At 42.4% G+C, this 19,065-nt stretch overlaps 1 protein-coding gene across 1 annotated transcript in view; it reads right to left on the bottom strand.

The window, feature by feature from the left end:
• Positions 1-14,342: 14,342 nt before the first annotated feature.
• The window catches only part of ostf1 (osteoclast stimulating factor 1), a 118,269-nt gene continuing 113,546 nt past the window's right edge, over positions 14,343-19,065 (bottom strand). Inside the window, exon 10 of the mRNA XM_072516601.1 lies at positions 14,343-16,538. Within this exon, the coding sequence (XP_072372702.1) occupies positions 16,480-16,538 (59 nt within the window). The 3' untranslated portion in view covers positions 14,343-16,479. The remainder of the gene's footprint in view (positions 16,539-19,065) is intronic.

Below are 19,065 nucleotides of genomic sequence, written 5' to 3'. Positions count from 1 at the left end.
TACAAGGAACTTTCTGAATCTGTGTTTTGAGCAAACATTAGAATGTAGTAATGATGGATCTACTTCTGAAGAATGAGCTGAGGCAAGTGGAGCATGTTTCAGTGGGAGAACATTTGGGAAACGGTGCTCAAATATTAAGTTTAGAATAGTTATGAAAAAGCAGGTGGTGTAAATATACTTAACTGGAGATGGGGTGGCTTCTGGGAGTTGAAAAGGGATCTGGTAAAAATGGATTAAAAAAATTAATAAATAAAACAGCAATTGAGCAACGGGAGTCTTTCAAAGAGGAAACGGTTTGGGTGCAAATTAGGCATTCCCAAAAGAGGAAAAGGAATGGCATCCAAAGCATATTGGGATCAAAATTAGATGAAAAATGGCTGATGACAATAGTGAGGTTCATAATACAATAGAGAACAAAGCCAAATACAGAAAGTACAGGGGAGATTAAAATAGTAACAGGGAAAAAAAAGAGAAGTTGTCAGAATAGTTTGGGTGTGAACAAAAAGAGGAACCCAGAGGTCTTCTTTGAATGCATTCATAAAATAAGGTAGTGAAAAGAAGAGCGGAATAGATTAGGGACCAGAAATGAAATATTCTTATGGAAGCAGAGGTACTGAGTGTTAAAAAAGAATTTGGGATCCTTGTGCTAAGGCTTTATAAAAGACTGGTTAGGGCACAGCTAGAGTATTATATTCTAATCTGAGCACCACCAATTCTAGGACATAAAGGATTTGGAGTGGGCGCGAAGAGATTTACTTGAAATTGTGAGGATACTGGAGAAACTGGATTTGTGAGCCTTAAAGCAGAGAAGGTGAAGAGGAAATAGGACCATGGTGTTCAAAATCATAAGTTGCTTTAAAAAATGTGGAGAAACGGTTTATTAATTAATAAGGGGACCAGGGGTTATGTGGAGAAGGCAGGAGAATGGGGATGAGAAAATACCAGCCATGATTGAATGGCGGAGCAGACTCGATGGGCCGAGTGGCCTAATTCTGCTCCTATGTCTTTTGTTCTTATCGGTGGCTGACAGGTCGATAAACAAAGGACAGAAAGTTAAAATGATTGGCAAAAGAACCATATGTGACACGAGGAGACATTCTATTGCACTCTACAGCCAGTGCCACAAGAGATATGTCTGTAGACATCAACAGTAGGTTCCATTCCCTCCCTGCTGTTTGCACTCGCGATTGAGCCATTGGCCATCACATTAAGAAGTTCGGGGGTATGGAAAGGAATAGTGCAGGGGGGGGAAGGGGGGGGATGACAGAGCATAAGGTGTCCTTATATGCCGATGACTTGTTATAAGTGTCGGAACAGAGTGTGTCAATAGGTTGAATATTGGAGCTGCTTTGGGTGTTTGGGTCTTTCTCGGGGTACAAACTAAATCTAGACGAGAGTTTTTTGTGGTGTCTCGGCCAGGGGTGTGGTCAGGGGAAGGGGGGGGGGGGTGGGGGCTGCCATTCCGTCGGGCAGGGACTCACTTTAGATACCTGTGGGGTGCAGGTTGCCCAGGAGTGGGGGGAGCTCCGCAGGTACATTTCTAGTTTGGTGGGGAGAGTGAAAGCTGATCTGGCAAGGTGGGATGGCCTCCCTCTGTCACTGCCGGGTCGGGTACAGGCGGTTAAAATGAACATGTTGCCACAATTTCTGCTTATTTCCCTGCCAAAGGCATTTTTCAGAGAGATTGAAGGAATGATTACCTCGTTCATATGGGGAGGGAAGGTGGCCAGAGTCAGAAAGGTGCTGCTGCAGAGGGGAAGGGTTTGGGTCTTCCGGACCTGATGCATTATTACCGGGTGGCGAATGTGGAGAAGGTGCTGAGCTGGGTCAGATGGGTTGATTCTCAGTGGGTCAGAATGGAGGAGAGTTTGTGCAGGGGGTTGGGATTGAAAGCACTAGCAACAGCACTGCTCCAGATGGCCCCAGGGAAATATTCAGAGTCCGGTAATAATAGCTTCATTGAGGCAGTTTCGCCAACACTTCGGGTTGGGGGGCAGGGTCAAGGGAAATGCCGATTCGGGGGAACCACAGATTTGGTTGTGGGATGGAGATTTTCGGAAATGGGAGAAGGGCATTAAGACACTAAAAAGATTTGTTTCTTGGGGGGTGGTTTGCAGGATTGAAGGAGCTGGAAGCGAAGTATGGGCTGGAGCAGGGGGAATTGTTTACATACATGCAGGTTCAAGATTTGGCCAGAAAGGAGAGAGAGCTTCTTGGTGGAGCTGGCCTCCACATTGCTGGAGGAGGTGCTGACGACAGGGGGACTGGAAAAGGGGGTAGTGTCGGCAGTTTACGGAGCTATTTTGGAAGAGGAGAAGGTACCACTGGAAGGGATGAAAGCAAAGTGAGAGGAAGAGTTGGGAGAGGATATGGAGGGGGGGGGTTCTGGTATGAGGTGCTCCGGAGAGTGAACGCCTCCACCTCGTGCGCGAGGTTGGGGCTGATACAGCTGAAGGTGGTATCTAGAGCACATTTCACAAGGGCGAGGATGAGCCGATTCTTTGAAGGGGTAGAAGATGTGTGTGAACGTTGCAGGGGGAGGGGCCCCCCACAAATCACATTCATATGTTTTGGTCCTGTCCAAAGCTGGAGGATTACTGGAAGGAGGTTTTTAGGGTAATCTCTAAAGTGATGCACATGAAACTGGACCCAGGCACTCGGGAGGCCATATTCGGTGTGTCGGACCATGCAGGGTTGGAAACGGGTGCAGAGGCAGATGTTGTAGCCTTCGCCCCAAAGGTGGATCCTGATGGGATGGAGAGCAACCTCTCCACTCTATGCCCTGGCATGGCAGGGGGACCTGTGGAATTCTTGACTCTGAGAAGGTTAAGTTTGAACTGAGGCGAGATGGAGGGGTTCTACAATTCATGAGCATTATTCATTATGCACCTTGAAGAACTGGATAACATCGAACATTAGTTGGGGGTGGTGGTTGCTAGGGTTAGGGGGAGAGGGACTGTGTGTGTTAATGGTGACTATGGACGATTCCTGATTCCCTTTTGTTATTTGTTTCTGTGAACAAGCGGGCTAATGTTTGGGGTTTAGTGGGAGGATGGGATAGTTGTTATTGATATAGGGATTGACATATTTGTTACTGATTATTGTTTATTGTTGGTGGGTGTAAATTTGGGAGAAAATGTGAAAATGGAGAATTAAAATATAAAAAAAAACATTTAGGTTCCATTCACAGAACTTCTTTGATGGCGTCAGACTGCGCGCCTCCACCAGTCAGTCTCAGACTCTGACAGTAAAGCAAAACACTGCGGATGCTGGGAATCTGAAATAACAGAAAATGCTGGAAATACTCAGCATTTCTGGCAACATCTGTGGGGATAGAACAGAGTTAATGATTCAAATTGAATGTGACTCTCCTTCAGTCATATTACTTGAACAATAAGAATCCAAATGGGGCAGAGAAGCAAAGCGACCTAGGAGTACAAGTTAACACTGCCGTCAAAAAGCAATTTAAACACACAGGTTTATTTCCTTAAGAGCTAAAATAGAAAAGTAAAGTACTGCTAAATTAGACCCAAACATTTATTTAAACTACAGCTCGAGTATTGAAAACAATTCTACTCACTATATTAATAAAACACGCGAGGGGGTGAAAAAACATGTACAGTATAGAAACGTGGGGGTATCCCCATCAGGAACAAGTGAACAGGATGGATCGCTTTTCTCTTGAAAAGTGAAGGCCGAGGGGGTGACCCAATTAAAGTCTTTGAAATTATTAAAGGTTTTAATATGTTTCCACTTGTGGGTATGAACAAAACTAGAGGTCATCAATGCAAAATAGTCACCGGAAATAAAAGACAGAATTCAGAAGTAACTGCTTTATGCAGATAATACGAAGAATGTAGAACTTGCCAATACATGGATTAATTTAAGTGAATAGTATAGATGTTTTTAAACGGAGCCTAGATAAGCATAATGAGGGAGTAGGGAATAAAGGTTTAAACTGACAAGTGTTTGATAACAAAGGTGAACCGGGGCTGGAGTAGAGCATAAATGCTGGCATAGGCTGGTTGAGTTGAATGGGCCGTTTCTATGCTATCTATTCTATGTAATCAATTTCTGTCTTTGGAAAAGACAGTTATGAAAGCATGATTCTTGTAAACGTATGACAAATTATTACACCCCGTAAATTTGTTTATTCGTTTCTAGCCACCAAACACAATCATTTGATGAACAGTGGTTTGGTCTGGAAAATAAATTAGATACGGCAGGTTTTTACTCATTCCCTTTTAGGGCTTTTTCAACATATTACAGTCATAATAAGCAGAAAGGTTTTCAAGCACATGTTGATATTTGTTACTTAACAGGCTGTTTCCAAGTTTTTAAATGAGCTTTTATTTCCCTTCCACAACATAAAAATGTTAATCCACGCAATTCTGCCATGTGATCAAAGTAACGGAAAAAGAGCCTTTGTTATTCAGCACAGTGATCTGCAATCCTCATATTCAGCACCTTGTATATGCTTTTCATGTTGCACAAAATGGACTGCAAACTTAACAGGAAATCAGAGGTGTTTTGACAAAACAGAAACAAAGCTGTTACCCGAAAAAGTAGTCATGGATCAAGTGTAGGTAGTTCTGTTCATATGCTTTATTGAAGATACATTGCGGCTGGGAGAGGAACCTTGCTTATCCTTCACTCAAGGAGTTAGCTTGTCTCGTCTCGGCTTACAAGCATGAGAGCAGAGGTATATATTTTAAGACGCTCATCCCCTCCCACTGTTGGGAATCACTGTTTTTCTCTATCAAGCAATCTCGGTTCAGACCCTCAGAGGTTTGACTGATAACAAAAGGACAAAAGAACAAAGAAATGTACAGCACAGGAACAGGCCCTTCGGCCCTCCAAGCCCGTGCCGACCATGCTGCCCGACTAAACTACAATCTTCTACACTTCCTGGGTCCGTATCCCTCTATTCCCATCCTATTCATGTATTTGTCAAGATGCCCCTTAAATGTCACTATCGTCCCTGCTTCCACTACCTCCTCCGGTAGCGAGTTCCAGGCACCCACTACCCTCTGCGTAAAAAACTTGCCTCGTACATCTACTCTAAACCTTGCCCCTCTCACCTTAAACCTATGCCCCCTACTAATTGACCCCTCTACCCCGGGGAAAAGCCTCTGATTATCCACTCTATGCCCCTCATAATTTTGTAGACCTCTATCAGGTCGCCCCTCAACCTCCTTCGTTCCAGTGAGAACAAACCGAGTTTATTCAACCGCTCCTCATAGCTAATGCCCTCCATACCAGGCAACTTTCTGGTAAATCTCTTCTGCACCCTCTCTAAAGCCTCCACATCCTTCTGGTAGTGTGGCAACCAGAATTGAACACTATACTCCAAGTGTGGCCTAACTAAGGTTCTATACAGCTGCAACATGACTTGCCAATTCTTATACTCAATGCCCCGGCCAATGAAGGCAAGCATGCCGTATGCCTTCTTGACTACCTTCTCCACCTGTGTTGCCCCTTTCAGTGACCTGTGGACCTGTACTCCTAGATCTCTTTGACTTTCAACACTCTTGAGGGTTCTACCATTCACTGTATATTCCCTACCTGCATTAGACCTTCCAAAATGCATTACCTCACATTTGTCCAGATTAAACTCCATCTGCCATCTCTCCGCCCAAGTCTCCAAACAATCTAAATCCTGCTGTATCCTCGGACAGTCCTCATCGCTATCCGCAATTCCACCAACCTTTGTGTCGTCTGCAAACTTACTAATCAGACCAGTTACATTTTCCTCCAAATCATTTATATATACTACAAACAGCAAAGGTCCCAGCACTGATCCCTGTGGAACACCACTGGTCACAGCCCTCCAATTAGAAAAGCATCCTTCCATTGCTACTCTCTGCCTTCTATGACCTAGCCAGTTCTGTATCCACCTTGCCAGCTCACCCCGATCCCGTGTGACTTCACCTTTTGTACTAGTCTACCATGAGGGACCTTGTCAAAGGCCTTACTGAAGTCCATATAGACAACATCCACTGCCCTACCTGCATCAATCATCTTAGTGACCTCCTCGAAAAACTTTATCAAGTTAGTGAGACACGACCTCCCCTTCATAAAACCTTGCTGCCTCTCACTAATACGTCCATTTGCTTCCAAATGGGAGTAGATCCTGTCTCGAAGAATTCTCTCCAGTAATTTCCCTACCACTGAAGTAAGGCTCACCGGCCTGTAGTTCCCTGGATTATCCTTGCTACCCTTCTTAAACAGAGGAACAACATAGGCTATTCTCCAGTCCTCCGGGACATCCCCTGAAGACAGTGAGGATCCAAAGATTTCTGTCAAGGCCTCAGCAATTTCTTCTCCAGCCTCCTTCAGTATTCTGGGGTAGATCCCATCAGGCCCTGGGGACTTATCTACCTTAATATTTTTTAAGACACCCAACACCTCGTCTTTTTGGATCTCAATGTGACCCAGACTATCTACACACCCTTCTCCAGACTCAACATCTACCAATTTCTTCTCTTTGGTGAATACTGATGCAAAGTATTAATTTAGTACCTCGCCCATTTCCTCTGGCTCCACATAGAGATTCCCTTGTCTATCCTTCAGTGGGCTAACCCTTTCCCTGGCTACCCTCTTGCTTTTTATGTACGTGTAAAAAGCCTTGGGATTTTCCTTAACCCTATTTGCCAATGACTTTTCGTGACCCCTTCTAGCCCTCCTGACTCCTTGCTTAAGTTCCTTCCTACTTTCCTTATATTCCATGCAGGCTTCGTCTGTTCCCAGCCTTTTAGCCCTGACAAATGCCTCCTTTTTCTTTTTGACGAGGCCTACAATATCTCGTTATCCAAGGTTCCCGAAAATTGCCGTATTTATCCTTCTTCCTCACAGGAACATACCGGTCCTGAATTCCTTTCAACTGACACTTGAAAGCCTCCCACATGTCAGATGTTGATTTTCCCTCAAACATCCGCCCCAATCTATGTTCTTCAGTTCCCGCCTCATATTGTTATAATTAGCCTTCCCCCAATTTAGCACATTCATCCGAGGACCACTCTTATCCTTGTCCACCAGTACTTTAAAACTTACTGAATTGTGGTCACTGTTACAGAAATGCTCCCCTACTGAAACATCTACCACCTGGCCAGGCTCATTCCCCAATACCAGGTCCAGTACTGCCCCATCCCTAGTTGGACTGTCTACATATTGTTTTAAGAAGCCCTCCTGGATGCTCCTTACAAGCTCCGCCCCGTCTAAGCCCCTGGCACTAAGTGAGTCCCAGTCAATATTGGGGAAGTTGAAGTCTCCCATCACCACAACCCTGTTGTTTTTACTCTTTTCCAAAATCTGTCTACCTATCTGCTCCTCTGTCTCCCGCTGGCTGTTGGGAGGCCTGTAGTAAACCCCCAACATTGTGACTGCACCCTTCTTATTGCTGATCTCTACCCATATAGCCTCACTGCCCTCTGAGGTGTCCTCCCGCAGTACAGCTGTGATATTCTCCCGAACCAGTAGCGCAACTCCGCCTCCCCTTTTACATCCCCCTCTATCCCGCCTGAAACATCTAAATCCTGGAACGTTTAGCTGCCAATCCTGCCCTTCCCTCAAGCAGGTCTCTGTAATAGCAACAACATCATAGTTCCAAGTACTAATCCAAGCTCTAAGTTCATGTGCCTTACCCGTAATACTTCTTGCATTAAAACATATGCACTTCAGGCCACCAGACCCGCTGTGTTCAGCAACTTCTCCCTGTCTGCTCTGCCTCAGAGCCCCACTGTCCCTATTCCCTAGTTCTCCCTCAATGCTCTCACCTTCTTACCTATTGCTCCCGTGCCCACCCCCCTGCCATACTAGTTTAAACCCTCCCGTGTGACACTAGCAAACCTCACGGCCAGGATATTTATGCCTCTCCGGTTTAGATGCTACCCGTCCTTCTTATATAGATCACACCTGCCCCGGAAGAGCTCCCAGTGGTCCAGATAACGGAAACCCTCCCTCCTCCACCAGCTGTTTAGCCACGTGTTTAGCTGTTCTATCTTCCTATTTCTAGCCTCACTGGCAGGTGGCACAGGGAGTAATCCCGAGATTGCAACCCTAGAGGTCCTGTCTTTTAACTTTCTGCCTAGCTCCCTGAACTCCTGCTGCAGGACCTCATGCCCCTTCCTGCCTATGTCATTAGTACCAATATGTACAACGACCTCTGCCTGTTTGCCCTCCCCCTTCAGGATGCCCTCTACCCGTTCGGAGACATCCTGGACCCTGGCACCAGGGAGGCAACATACCATCCTGGAGTCTCTTTCACGTCCACAGAAGCGCCTATCTGTGCCCCTGACTATAGAGTCCCCTATTACTATTGCTCTTCTGTGCTTTGACCCTCCCTTCTGAACATCAGCGCCAGCCATGGTGCCACTGCTCTGGCTGCTGCTGTTTTCACGATAGGCTATCCCCTCCAACAGTATCCAAAGGGGTATACCTGTTCGAGAGGGGGACAACCACAGGGGATTCCTGCACTGACTGCCTGCCTTTCTGGTGGTCACCCATTTCTCTGCCTGCACCTTGGGTGTGACCACATTTATATAACTGCAATCTATGACGCTTTCCGCCACCTGCAAGCTCCTACGTGCATCCAATTGCTGCTCCAACCGAACCATGCGGTCTGTGAGGAGCTCCAGTTGGGTGCACGTTCTGCAGATGAAGCCATCCGGGACGCTGGAAGCCTCCCGGACCTGCCACATCTCACAGTCAGAGCACTGCACCCCTCTAACTGATTAATTAATTAAAATTAAAAGTTTTTCAAAAAAAATTTAAAATATATATTTTTTAAATTTTTTCAAAGTTACTGTCAACTATCTGTTTCCTAGCACTAGATTTCGAATATAAATGCGAAAGCTAAATATAGTACTCTCCGATCTCTGGCTTAGATACCCCTCTAAATTATAATTAAGTAATTATGTTTAATTAGTTACCAATGCTTAATTTGTTTTAATTTAGTGTAGATTCCCAACCAGCCACTCAGGTCACAGCTTTTCTGTGATGTCACTTCAGTTTCCCCCCGACACACACAATTTGAAAAAGGTATAAAAGTAAAAATGAGTAAAAATCACTTACTTACCTTCTGAGTGTCTTAGATGTTCTCAGGTTCTCTCCCTGACAGAGACTGCTCCTCCTCCGAACGGCTCCCGAAACTAGGCCGCGATCTTTTAAAATCGCCACTCTGACTCGCAGCTCCTGCGCTTTTTAAATCTCCCGCGCTTTTTAAATCTCCCGGCTCTCTCTCCTCCCGCGCTGTTTTCACTGTCCCGGCTCACTCACCTCTCGCGCTGTTTTCAATGTCCCGGCTCACTCACCTCTGTTTTCACTGTCCCGGCTCACTCAGCTCCCGCGCTGTTTTCAATGTCCCGGCTCACTCAGCTCCCGCGTGGTTTTCAATTTCCCGGCTCACTCTCCTCCCGCGCTGTTTTCAATTTCCCGGCTCACTCACCTCTCACGCTGTTTTCACTGTCCCGGCTCACTCACCTCCCGCGCTGTTTTCACTGTCCCAGCTCACTCACCTCCCGCGCTGTTTATTATTCAAAATGTTAGAGGAGTCTCCTGAAACCTTTAGAAATAATAACAGGCCACATACATTAGACATATCTGTTACCCTGAGACTTTCTTCAGAACCTGCTGAGAAAGAACTTACGGCTGATAAGATCACTTAACCAACGGAGGCCAGTAGCCTAGATCCATAAAAAAACAAAGAACATCAGTTTCCCACATCAGCTGTCTTGCTATGAGGCCCTAGTCCTCTTTACTGTGTGCCTTGGAAACTGAACTAGGTCACTTTACTTTTAAAATAAAGGATAGTGTGGTAAAGGCTTATGACTTACAGAATGTTACGTAGTACTGGCACAGAAATATAATACAACTTGCACTTAAAATTATGCAGACTGAATGTACAGCAATAGTCCGTTTAAAATGTGACATCCTAAACCAGTCTCCTCATACATTAGTTAATAATGAGCTCATGGTGAAGACGATTCATAGATGACAGAGATTAAATCACAATCAAATTTCATGTTCAGTTTGAGGGCGAGAAGAGTGGATCCAAGACTAGTATTTTTAACTTTTAAAGGGCATAAAGGCACAACTAGCTAAAGTGAACTGGCAAATTAGGTTGAGGGACAGGTCAATAGCGATGCAGTGGCAGATATTTAAGAGGATATTTCAGAAGACACAGAATATGTACATTCCAATGAGAAATAAAAATTCCAAAGGGGAGGACATATCATCCATGGTTAACTAATAAAATTAATGATAGTATCAAACTTATATAAAAAGCATCGAAGTACATAAAAATGGGTGGCAGTTCAGATGATTTGACAGAATAGAAAAAACAGCAAAGACAGATCAAAAGATTTATAAGAAAAATTAGAGTAAAAGAAAAAGCTAACTAGTAATATAAAGACAGATAGTAGGAGTTTGTACAGATATTTTTTAAAAAGTGATCGTTGGTCCTATAGAAAATGAATCTGGAGAGTTAGTAATGGAAAATAAGGAAATGGCAAATGAATTGAACTGATATTTTGCACTGGTCTTCACTACAGAGGACAAAAGTGAATGTATCAGCAGCAAAAGTGGTAGAGAAACAGGCTACGATTGGAGGAGCAGCCTCTTGCAGAATCTTCAACGTCACTAACTTGCTTTCCTGGCATTTTGAACAGTGGCTTAAGGTGCCATATAGAATGGCTTTGGAGGATACAATCTGGCCTGTGAGCTGGACAAGCCAGATTTATAGAAAATCTTCCATGATCCCAGAACCCCAAAGTGTTCACTTGACTTAATTCTGTAGTGTGATCATTGTTCTGCAGTCAAATACAGTACTCAATTTGAACAAAGCAGTCCCACAAACTATAAATCAGTTAATCATCTGTTAATTGGTCATTGGTGAATTTGATTTAAATATGAATATTGACAACAGAGAACCCGTCTCTCCTGCTCCTCTGAGAAGTGTCATGGTGTCATGTATGTCCGCTTGAGCAGGCAGACAGGGCTCTGTTTAAAATCTCATTAACAATGCAGTCGCTCAGTACTGCACTTGCTCAAGTCCTGGAGTAGAGCACCTCATTCAGAAACATTGAGCAAAAATGATGGCATTTGATATAAACATTGAGCAAAGCCGGGAGCATTAGATATATAAGGAAAAGTTAACACAAAATCAGGAGACTGGGATGGGGCGAAATAAGTGCAAACATGCAGAGAGAGTAAACAGGGCTGCACAGTATTTACTTTCTTTTTCAAAATATATTTTGAGTGCCCAACCAATTTTTTCCAATTAAGGGGCAATTTAGCGTGGCTAATCCACCTACTCTGCACATCTTTGGGTTGTGGGGGCGAAACCCACGCAAACACAGGGAGAATGTGCAAACTCCACACGGACAGTGACCGCGGCTGCACAGTATTTAACAATATAGTTTTGGTGTACAGTCATAATAATCTTGGCTTCTAAGTATGTTACTTTAATGCTAGGGTGCCCAAACTCAGACTTGTGGTGCATATGCAGCCCAGAATCCCACTCTCCTTATCACATGATCCTCTTTTGCCATTGACCATTTGTTTTTCACGTTCCATGATTCTTAAACTGTGAATCCAGAGTGACAGCTGACTCCAGGTTATCGCCAGTACATAGTAGTATTCGTGGGTGAAGCTTGATAGATGGGAGAGCTGCAGCAAGAAATCAAACAGATGAAAAACAAAGCCTGTAGTCCTGATGGTATTCCAGTTGAGGCCTTCAAAGCTGGAGGATTTTCACTTGCATCAAGACTCCATGCACCATCCTACCTATTAGGAAGGAAAATTAACACCTCCCTGCACCCCTAACTTCAGGAAAGCAAAAATTACAACCATCGAGAGAAAAATCATGCTTCATGAAATTATCGAGGTACTTCCATAGCAGGGAAAATCCTAGCATGCATTCTCCTGAATCACCTACTTCCTGTGACTGAGGAAATCCTCCCAAAGACAGTGTGGCTTTAGACCATCCAGAGGTAACTCCATCATGGTCTTTGTTGCGAGACAAATCCATGAAAAATGTCAAAACCAATACTCGGGAGTCTTTACATTGTATTAATTGACATGACCGAAATATTAACTCAGTAAATTGCTAGGCTCTATGGATTGTATTCCAAAGATTTAGATGTCAAAGAAAATTCATCACAATCCTGCAATTGCTTCATGGTAGGAATACAAATGCCTGGATTGCAAAATCTGATTCAGACACCTTCCAAATTCAAACCAGCGTCAGCAATAATAATCTTTATTATTGTCACAAGTAGGCTTGTATTAACACTGAAATGAAGTTACTGTGAAAATCCCCCAGCCGCCACACTCCGGCGCCTGTACAGGTTAACTGAGGGAGAATTCCCGGAGGAAACTCATGCAGACACAGGGAGAACGTGCAGACTCCGCACAGTGACCCAAGCTAGGAATCGAACCTGGGACCCTGGTTCTGTGAAGCAACAGTGCTAACCACTGTGCTTGGGCACAGTGCCTGGGCAAGGCAGTACGATAACCCCATACTATTTACAATCTATTTGACAGTGGCTATTCACCTCAAAGAACAACTTCCCGTTGGTGTCAGTGTTAAATACCACCTAGATGGAAAACTTTAACTTCAGCCACCTCCATGTCAAAATTAAATTGACCCCCACATGACCTATAATTTGCACATGACTGCAGTGTCATTGCCCACTCCGCACGAGATTTGAAAGCAACACTCGATATCAGTTCTGCATAAAACAAACTTGGCCTGTGCCTTGCATGCCACCAAAACAAAAGATATCAACCCGCACCTGGTCAGCCAAATTGTCCACTCCCATTAATGTGGAAGGAGACACTCTGGAATATGTTGAGCGCATCTCACACATTGGCAGCCAGCTCTCTCAAATAGTTGCCATCGATGAGGAGATCCAGCACTAGATTAGATGTGCAAGCTTAATATTCTTCAAACTATGATAGTGACTGTTTGACAATAATGATCTCCCTAAGTCAACAAAGGTCATAGTGTGGAGCAGTTTTTGTCACTGCTCTCCTGTATTGCAGCAAGACGTATAGAACATAACAGCGCAGTACAGGCCCTTCTGCCCTCTATGTTGTGCAGACCTGTGAAACGACTCTAAAGCCCATCTACACTATTCCCTTATCGTCCATATGTCTATCCAATGACCATTTGGGTATTCAAATGGTCATTGGATAGACATAGGGACGATAAGGGAATAGTGTAGATGGGCTTTTGAGTGGTTTCACAGGTCGGCGCAACATCGAGGGCCGAAGGGCCTGTACTGCGCTGTAATGTTCTATGTTCTATATTCTATCAGCGACACAAGAGTGCTAGAGAAAGTCCATTAACAATGCTTCCAGCACATCATCTGGATTCAATGAGAATCATCAAAAAAATGCTAGTGTCCTTCTTGAAGCTAGCTCCACAAGCATTCAGGTAAAATTCCTGCATAAACAACTTTGACGTACTGGAGTATATGTATGGCCAAAGTGTCTCCCCACCAGGTTCTGTTTTCTCAACTCTCAAATGGCCAACGTTCCAGGGAGAACAATGGAAATGCTTCAATGGTGCTCTGAAGCTCTTCTAGAAGCATGGCAGCATTGACATTAATGACTGGAGCATCTTGTTATCAATCAAAAACGTGCCCATCAAGCTGCATTATGCTTTGCATGAAACATAACTGTGGCAGAGAAGGAAAGAAATGGAACCAAAATCCTGTACTCCAGATCCCATTACTTTGTGGAGCTTCCTGCCCCGTATACCGTATACCAAAGATCTGTGGGTTGAGAATCAGCATGTTCAGTCACATCAAGACGTATGGCAGAAACTCAGGCAAGTCGACATTATCCTCAAACCAAGCAGATTTTACACAGTGAGCTGGCTTCTTTGTGCAATTGATGGGTATACTGATCATAGAATCAGCAGTACAGAAGGGGGCCAATCGGTCCATTAAATCTGCACCAGCTCTTGGAAAGAGCACCCCACCCAAACCCACCCCTCCACCCTATCCCCATAATCCAGTAACCCCACCCAATCTTTTTGGACACTAAAGGCAATTTAGCATGGTAAATCCACCTGCACAACTCTGGACTGTGGGAGGAAACTGGAGCACCCGGAAGAAACCCACAGACACAGGGAGAACATGCAGACTCCACACAGATAGTGACCCAAGCCGAGAATCACACCTGGGGTCCTGGAGCAGTGAAGCAACTGCGTTAACCACTGTGCTACCATGTCACCCATTTTTTTTTTCTGAAAGTGAGGAGTGTTTGAAAGATTATTTCGAAATGTAATGATATGTCTCTTCTGTTTACTTTGTGCCATAAATAAAACTCAAATGTTATTTTCTTCAAAAAGTTTATTCCAAGAACAGGAGAAGCTGCTCAATGGCCATACGTTTCTTAAATTAGGTTATAAAATATTCAAAATGCATAGAGATTCACTTTGAAGTTCTTCGGTGACAGATAACGGACCTGAAGTTCAACAGCTGCAAAGGACATTTAAGCACTCAAAATCGTAATTTATAGAAGAGTTATGTTGACCCTAATACTAATTTTACACTTCATAATTTACATTTTACTGATTCTTATTTGATCAAAGCAGAAGCCTATAATCTCGGTCATTGAAAAGCTCCTCTGAAGACTCAGCTTATTTTGCTCTGCATCACATAATAAATTTGGAATTAATTGATTTTCTGTGTATTTACAAATGGTCCCAAGCACCATAATTAATCAATCCAGTTACAATAAAATAGCTAAAAAATCAAGTCCAGAGTGATGCTTGAATGAGCAAATGCACACTAATCTTGGTGATACAAACAATACTTATTTTTATGGCATAAACATATTTTCTAGGAATATTTAAATACATTTCCATGATTCTGTAGTTTTATATCCTGTCTCTTCTAACTAGGCCAAGTACATGGCTTGCTTTCAGGCTGCCTCCCACTGGATGGTGTTACTGATCACCTCGGCAAGCCACTTGGCTCTTTCTTTTTCCCTGGCGAAATGTCACTCGTTTCTGCCCTGTGTCTCCTCCGTCAATAGGTAGAGAGGCTGCTACTGGCTCTAAATCTAGGTAAGGAAACATTTTAAGTTCTATCGTCTTATTGCTAATGCTCATTGATATCTATTTAACATGATCATGAGAAGTAGAAAGATCATGAGAAGTAGAAAGATCATGAGAAGTAAAAGGATCATGAGAAGGAAAAGGAAGTACAATATTCCAACCAGAGTTATTACTATTGGGTTATTTTATATTCCAACTAATTTCCACATAGCCAAAATCAGACATTCCAGAGCATTGACTCATTTGAATTATTCACTCACTAATTCCTGTAACGCAAAAAACTATTTAATTGTAATCAGAACTTTGAGAAATAATAAAATGCCATGCAGTCATGTCAGTTTAAAGGGATCTTTTACTCATTCCAAATGAGGTGCTTCAAATGTTTCAGAATTAATACACATAATGAAGCATGGTGAAATCTGGTTTAAATGTGAGAAGCAGCAAATAAAGAATTTTAATGCCCTCCATTGAAAGATCTGAGCTGCCTGTCCACCAAATCAAAAAAACTAACAGTTAAATGAAATAGTTTTCATTAGCCTTAAGCATTATGAATATTCAGTGTCATACAAAAAATGACATCAAATCTGCAAGCAGCTGCTATCTAGTAAAAATGTCACTCTAAACATGACAATTCTTTCCAGTATGCATAAGAATACTGCTGTAAAATACCCACACACAGCAGAATTATGGCAGTAAGCATTTTGCAGGGGGCGGGTAACTTCAATTGCAATGTTATTGCCATAGATGAATTCATACTATGTGATCATTCCTATAAAATTGTCGTAAAAGAGCTGTCCAAATGCCAATAATAAGGTTATTATATTTGTTTGTTGTAGCTAAGACAACAGTAATAAAGGTTAGAAATAACTTGATTTGGCTTGCGCTAATTAGTCAAATTATGATTTCCGCCAGAGTGCAAAGCAACAAATAGATCAGGGAACATATAAAGCTCTCAAACATAACCCGCAAACTATGTGCATTCATCCACTGTGGTAAAAACAGCACAGTACGTTAAGAAAAATTTACTCTCTTTGATTGTCCAACGGCATACATACACTTTGGTATAGTCACAAGGAAAATTATTTTCAGTATGGAGCTTTTTTTAAAATTACATTTTGACCTCCAAATCTTGCATGTTTCAAATTGGTTCAATCAGTATCAGCCTAATAGTAAGATTAAATCACATTTTTCTTCATGTAATCACAGCAGAGCACATGGGCAAATGGAAGCCAGAAAAACAGCAATGAAGTGTAACACTTCTAGAATAATCCTACAGTTCATTTTTGAAATTTATTTACTTTGTTTTTTTTTAAAAAAACAGTCGCCAAGAAACTTCAAGCAAAATGGAGATAAAACAAACCAGGGGAATATTAGCACAAGTTTGATGCTCTAACTTTTGGTGAAAAAACTTAATCAGAGTCTTCATCATCAAGGTATTCCTCTGCATTGCTTGTAGTTCTTGTGATACCTGAAAGGAAAAGGATTGTTGATTTAGATTCCAGGTTTGCAGGTACACAGTTAAAATGTGTAACAAAATTCATTAAGGTAGAGGAACAGAACCAAGCCATTTGGCCCATCGAATCTGCTCTGCCATTTGATCATGGCTGATCTCACCCTGGCCGGAACTCCTCAACTTACCTCCAGAACACTTGCAAATCATTCAATATTAAAAGCTTTAAAAATGATTAGGTTTTTCTTTTTTTAAATAAATTCCCCTGAATCAATGACTTCACATATTGTTTCTATCCCACGTCTCCACAAGATCCTTCTTGATTTCATACAATAGCAGAATAAAACTACACAAGACTTGTTTTAAGCTTTGAATTGCCAAGTTCATGTAAATAGTAACAGAGTAATCAGTAGCTACTAACTTTTCAGCTCTTTTTATTTTAAATAGTTCTAAACTGTATTATAATCAATTGTATTATTGGAGATTTATTTTCCCTACAGAAGTTCTCTGCTTAAACTCTGTTTAGAATTTGCACATCTTTGAAAGCTCAAAATAAAAGCTGTAATTTTCAAAGTGAAAGCCGATAAATACCTTGGAAAAAATTGTGAAGCTTTAACAATCTAAATAACTATGGAATTGAAAAGTAACAGCTAATCAAACGGCACGTTTGAATTCAGATTGAGCAGCCTGGCACAGTCCTTGGTTTTGCAGACAAACTGACATGTTTATTATGACAAAATAAAATGGCATATTCTTCTGTGATGAAAGCGGTTTTAAAGAAATTAATACCAAACTAAATCTTACACAATTGCTCATTTCTGCCAGCCAATATGGAAGGTTACATGAGAACTGGGTCAGATGGAATACACCAAAGATACGAGGAGGAAACACAAAGATTCTGGCTAATATTTTTGACAGTTCCATAAAATGCAGAGATCGTAAAAGAGGAAAGGAGGGTTGCAAATATTATCCCAACATTTAAAAAAAAAAGGTACATGGAAACTTAGGGATTTCAAAAGAGGGGGGATTTCAGAACAGGAGGTGTACCATCAGTACTACAACAGAAACCAGAAAAGCATTTTCGGGTGTCATCAGCATGTATCTAAAGAGGATTCTATGAGAAGGTAAATGAGCAGTGAACAGGGCTCTTCGGTGGATATAATTTGACCTTTCAGAGCAATAATCATTTACATGCAAGTGTTCTCAAGCTTAAGGTTCATAGAATTAATTCATGGCAAATTAGCTACTGGACTCAAATACTGGCTTGTCAATGGAAGTTAATATTAAATGAAAAAAAATCAGAGAAAACAATTTTTTTCACATAGAAATATGTTGTTTTGGAAGCGGCTGGGCTAGTATTGCACTGGAGGGCATTTAAGAATCAACCACATTGCAGTGGAGCTAGAGTCACATGTAGACCACACCAGGCAGATTTTCTTCCCTAAAGGACATTTAGTGAATAAGGTGAGTTTTACAACAAGCGACATTTACTTTGTCGTCATCATTAGACTTTTAATTCCAGATTTCTTTTATTAAATTCAAATTTCCCCTTCTGCCATGGTAGGATGCAAATCCAGGTCCCCAGAGCACAGCCTTGGGCCTTAGAATATTAGTCCAGTGAAAATACCACTTTGAACAACACTCAAGAAGCTCGCCACAATCCAGGACAAAGCAGCCCTCTTGATTGACACCCAATCCTTCCACCACCGAAGCAATGCGTACCATATACAAGATACACCACCACGGCACTTCTGGCAGCACAATCCAAACCCATGATATTATGATCCTGGACCAGAGCCAAACAGTGACTAGGATACTGGACAGAAACCCCAATATTTTATTATGGCATTGTAAGACTGTGAGGAAGGGATACCTTGCTCAACGAGCAGTTTCATGCAAAATAGGGATGCGGTATATTAAAATACAGCTTTATTACTGACAAAGTATTAAAATATCTTTACCACACAAGATAATAGTTTACAATTACCCCTTAAACAATGCTAATCAATACAATGACACAATAACCGTTAACTGCTATCTTTATTTCCACTCAAACAACAAAACCATCCCCGATCCCAATCCATTTTTAAATATAGTTAGCATTTAGGAATACTTGCTGTACAGAGATGTCATGAATACTCCATTTTGCAAAACAGCGATCTTTTGAGACTGTTTTAAAGAAGGAGACCTGACCCCTATCAGAATAATGCAGAGGGCAACATGGCGGCGCAGTGGTTAGCACTGTTGCCTCACGGTGCCGAGGACCCGGGTTCAATCCCGGCCCTGGGTCACTGTCCATGTAGAGTTTGCATATTCGTCCCGTGTCTACGTGGGTCTTACCCCCACAACCCAAAAAGATGTGCAGGGTCATCTGAATTTGCCATGCTAAATTGCCCCTTAATTGGAAAAAAAGAATTGGGTACTCTAAATTTATTAAAATAATAATGCAGAGTTTCTGGCTGTATTTCTTCAGAAACCTTTTCTCAGCTTGCCTTCCATCCACCGACTAACTCTGAACAACACCTGACTGCTTCAGTCCTTGGCT

The sequence above is a fragment of the Scyliorhinus torazame genome, chromosome 9 (genome assembly GCF_047496885.1).
Source record: "Scyliorhinus torazame isolate Kashiwa2021f chromosome 9, sScyTor2.1, whole genome shotgun sequence".
Taxonomy (NCBI): domain Eukaryota; kingdom Metazoa; phylum Chordata; class Chondrichthyes; order Carcharhiniformes; family Scyliorhinidae; genus Scyliorhinus; species Scyliorhinus torazame.
This window is presented reverse-complemented; position numbering and strand designations above follow the sequence as displayed.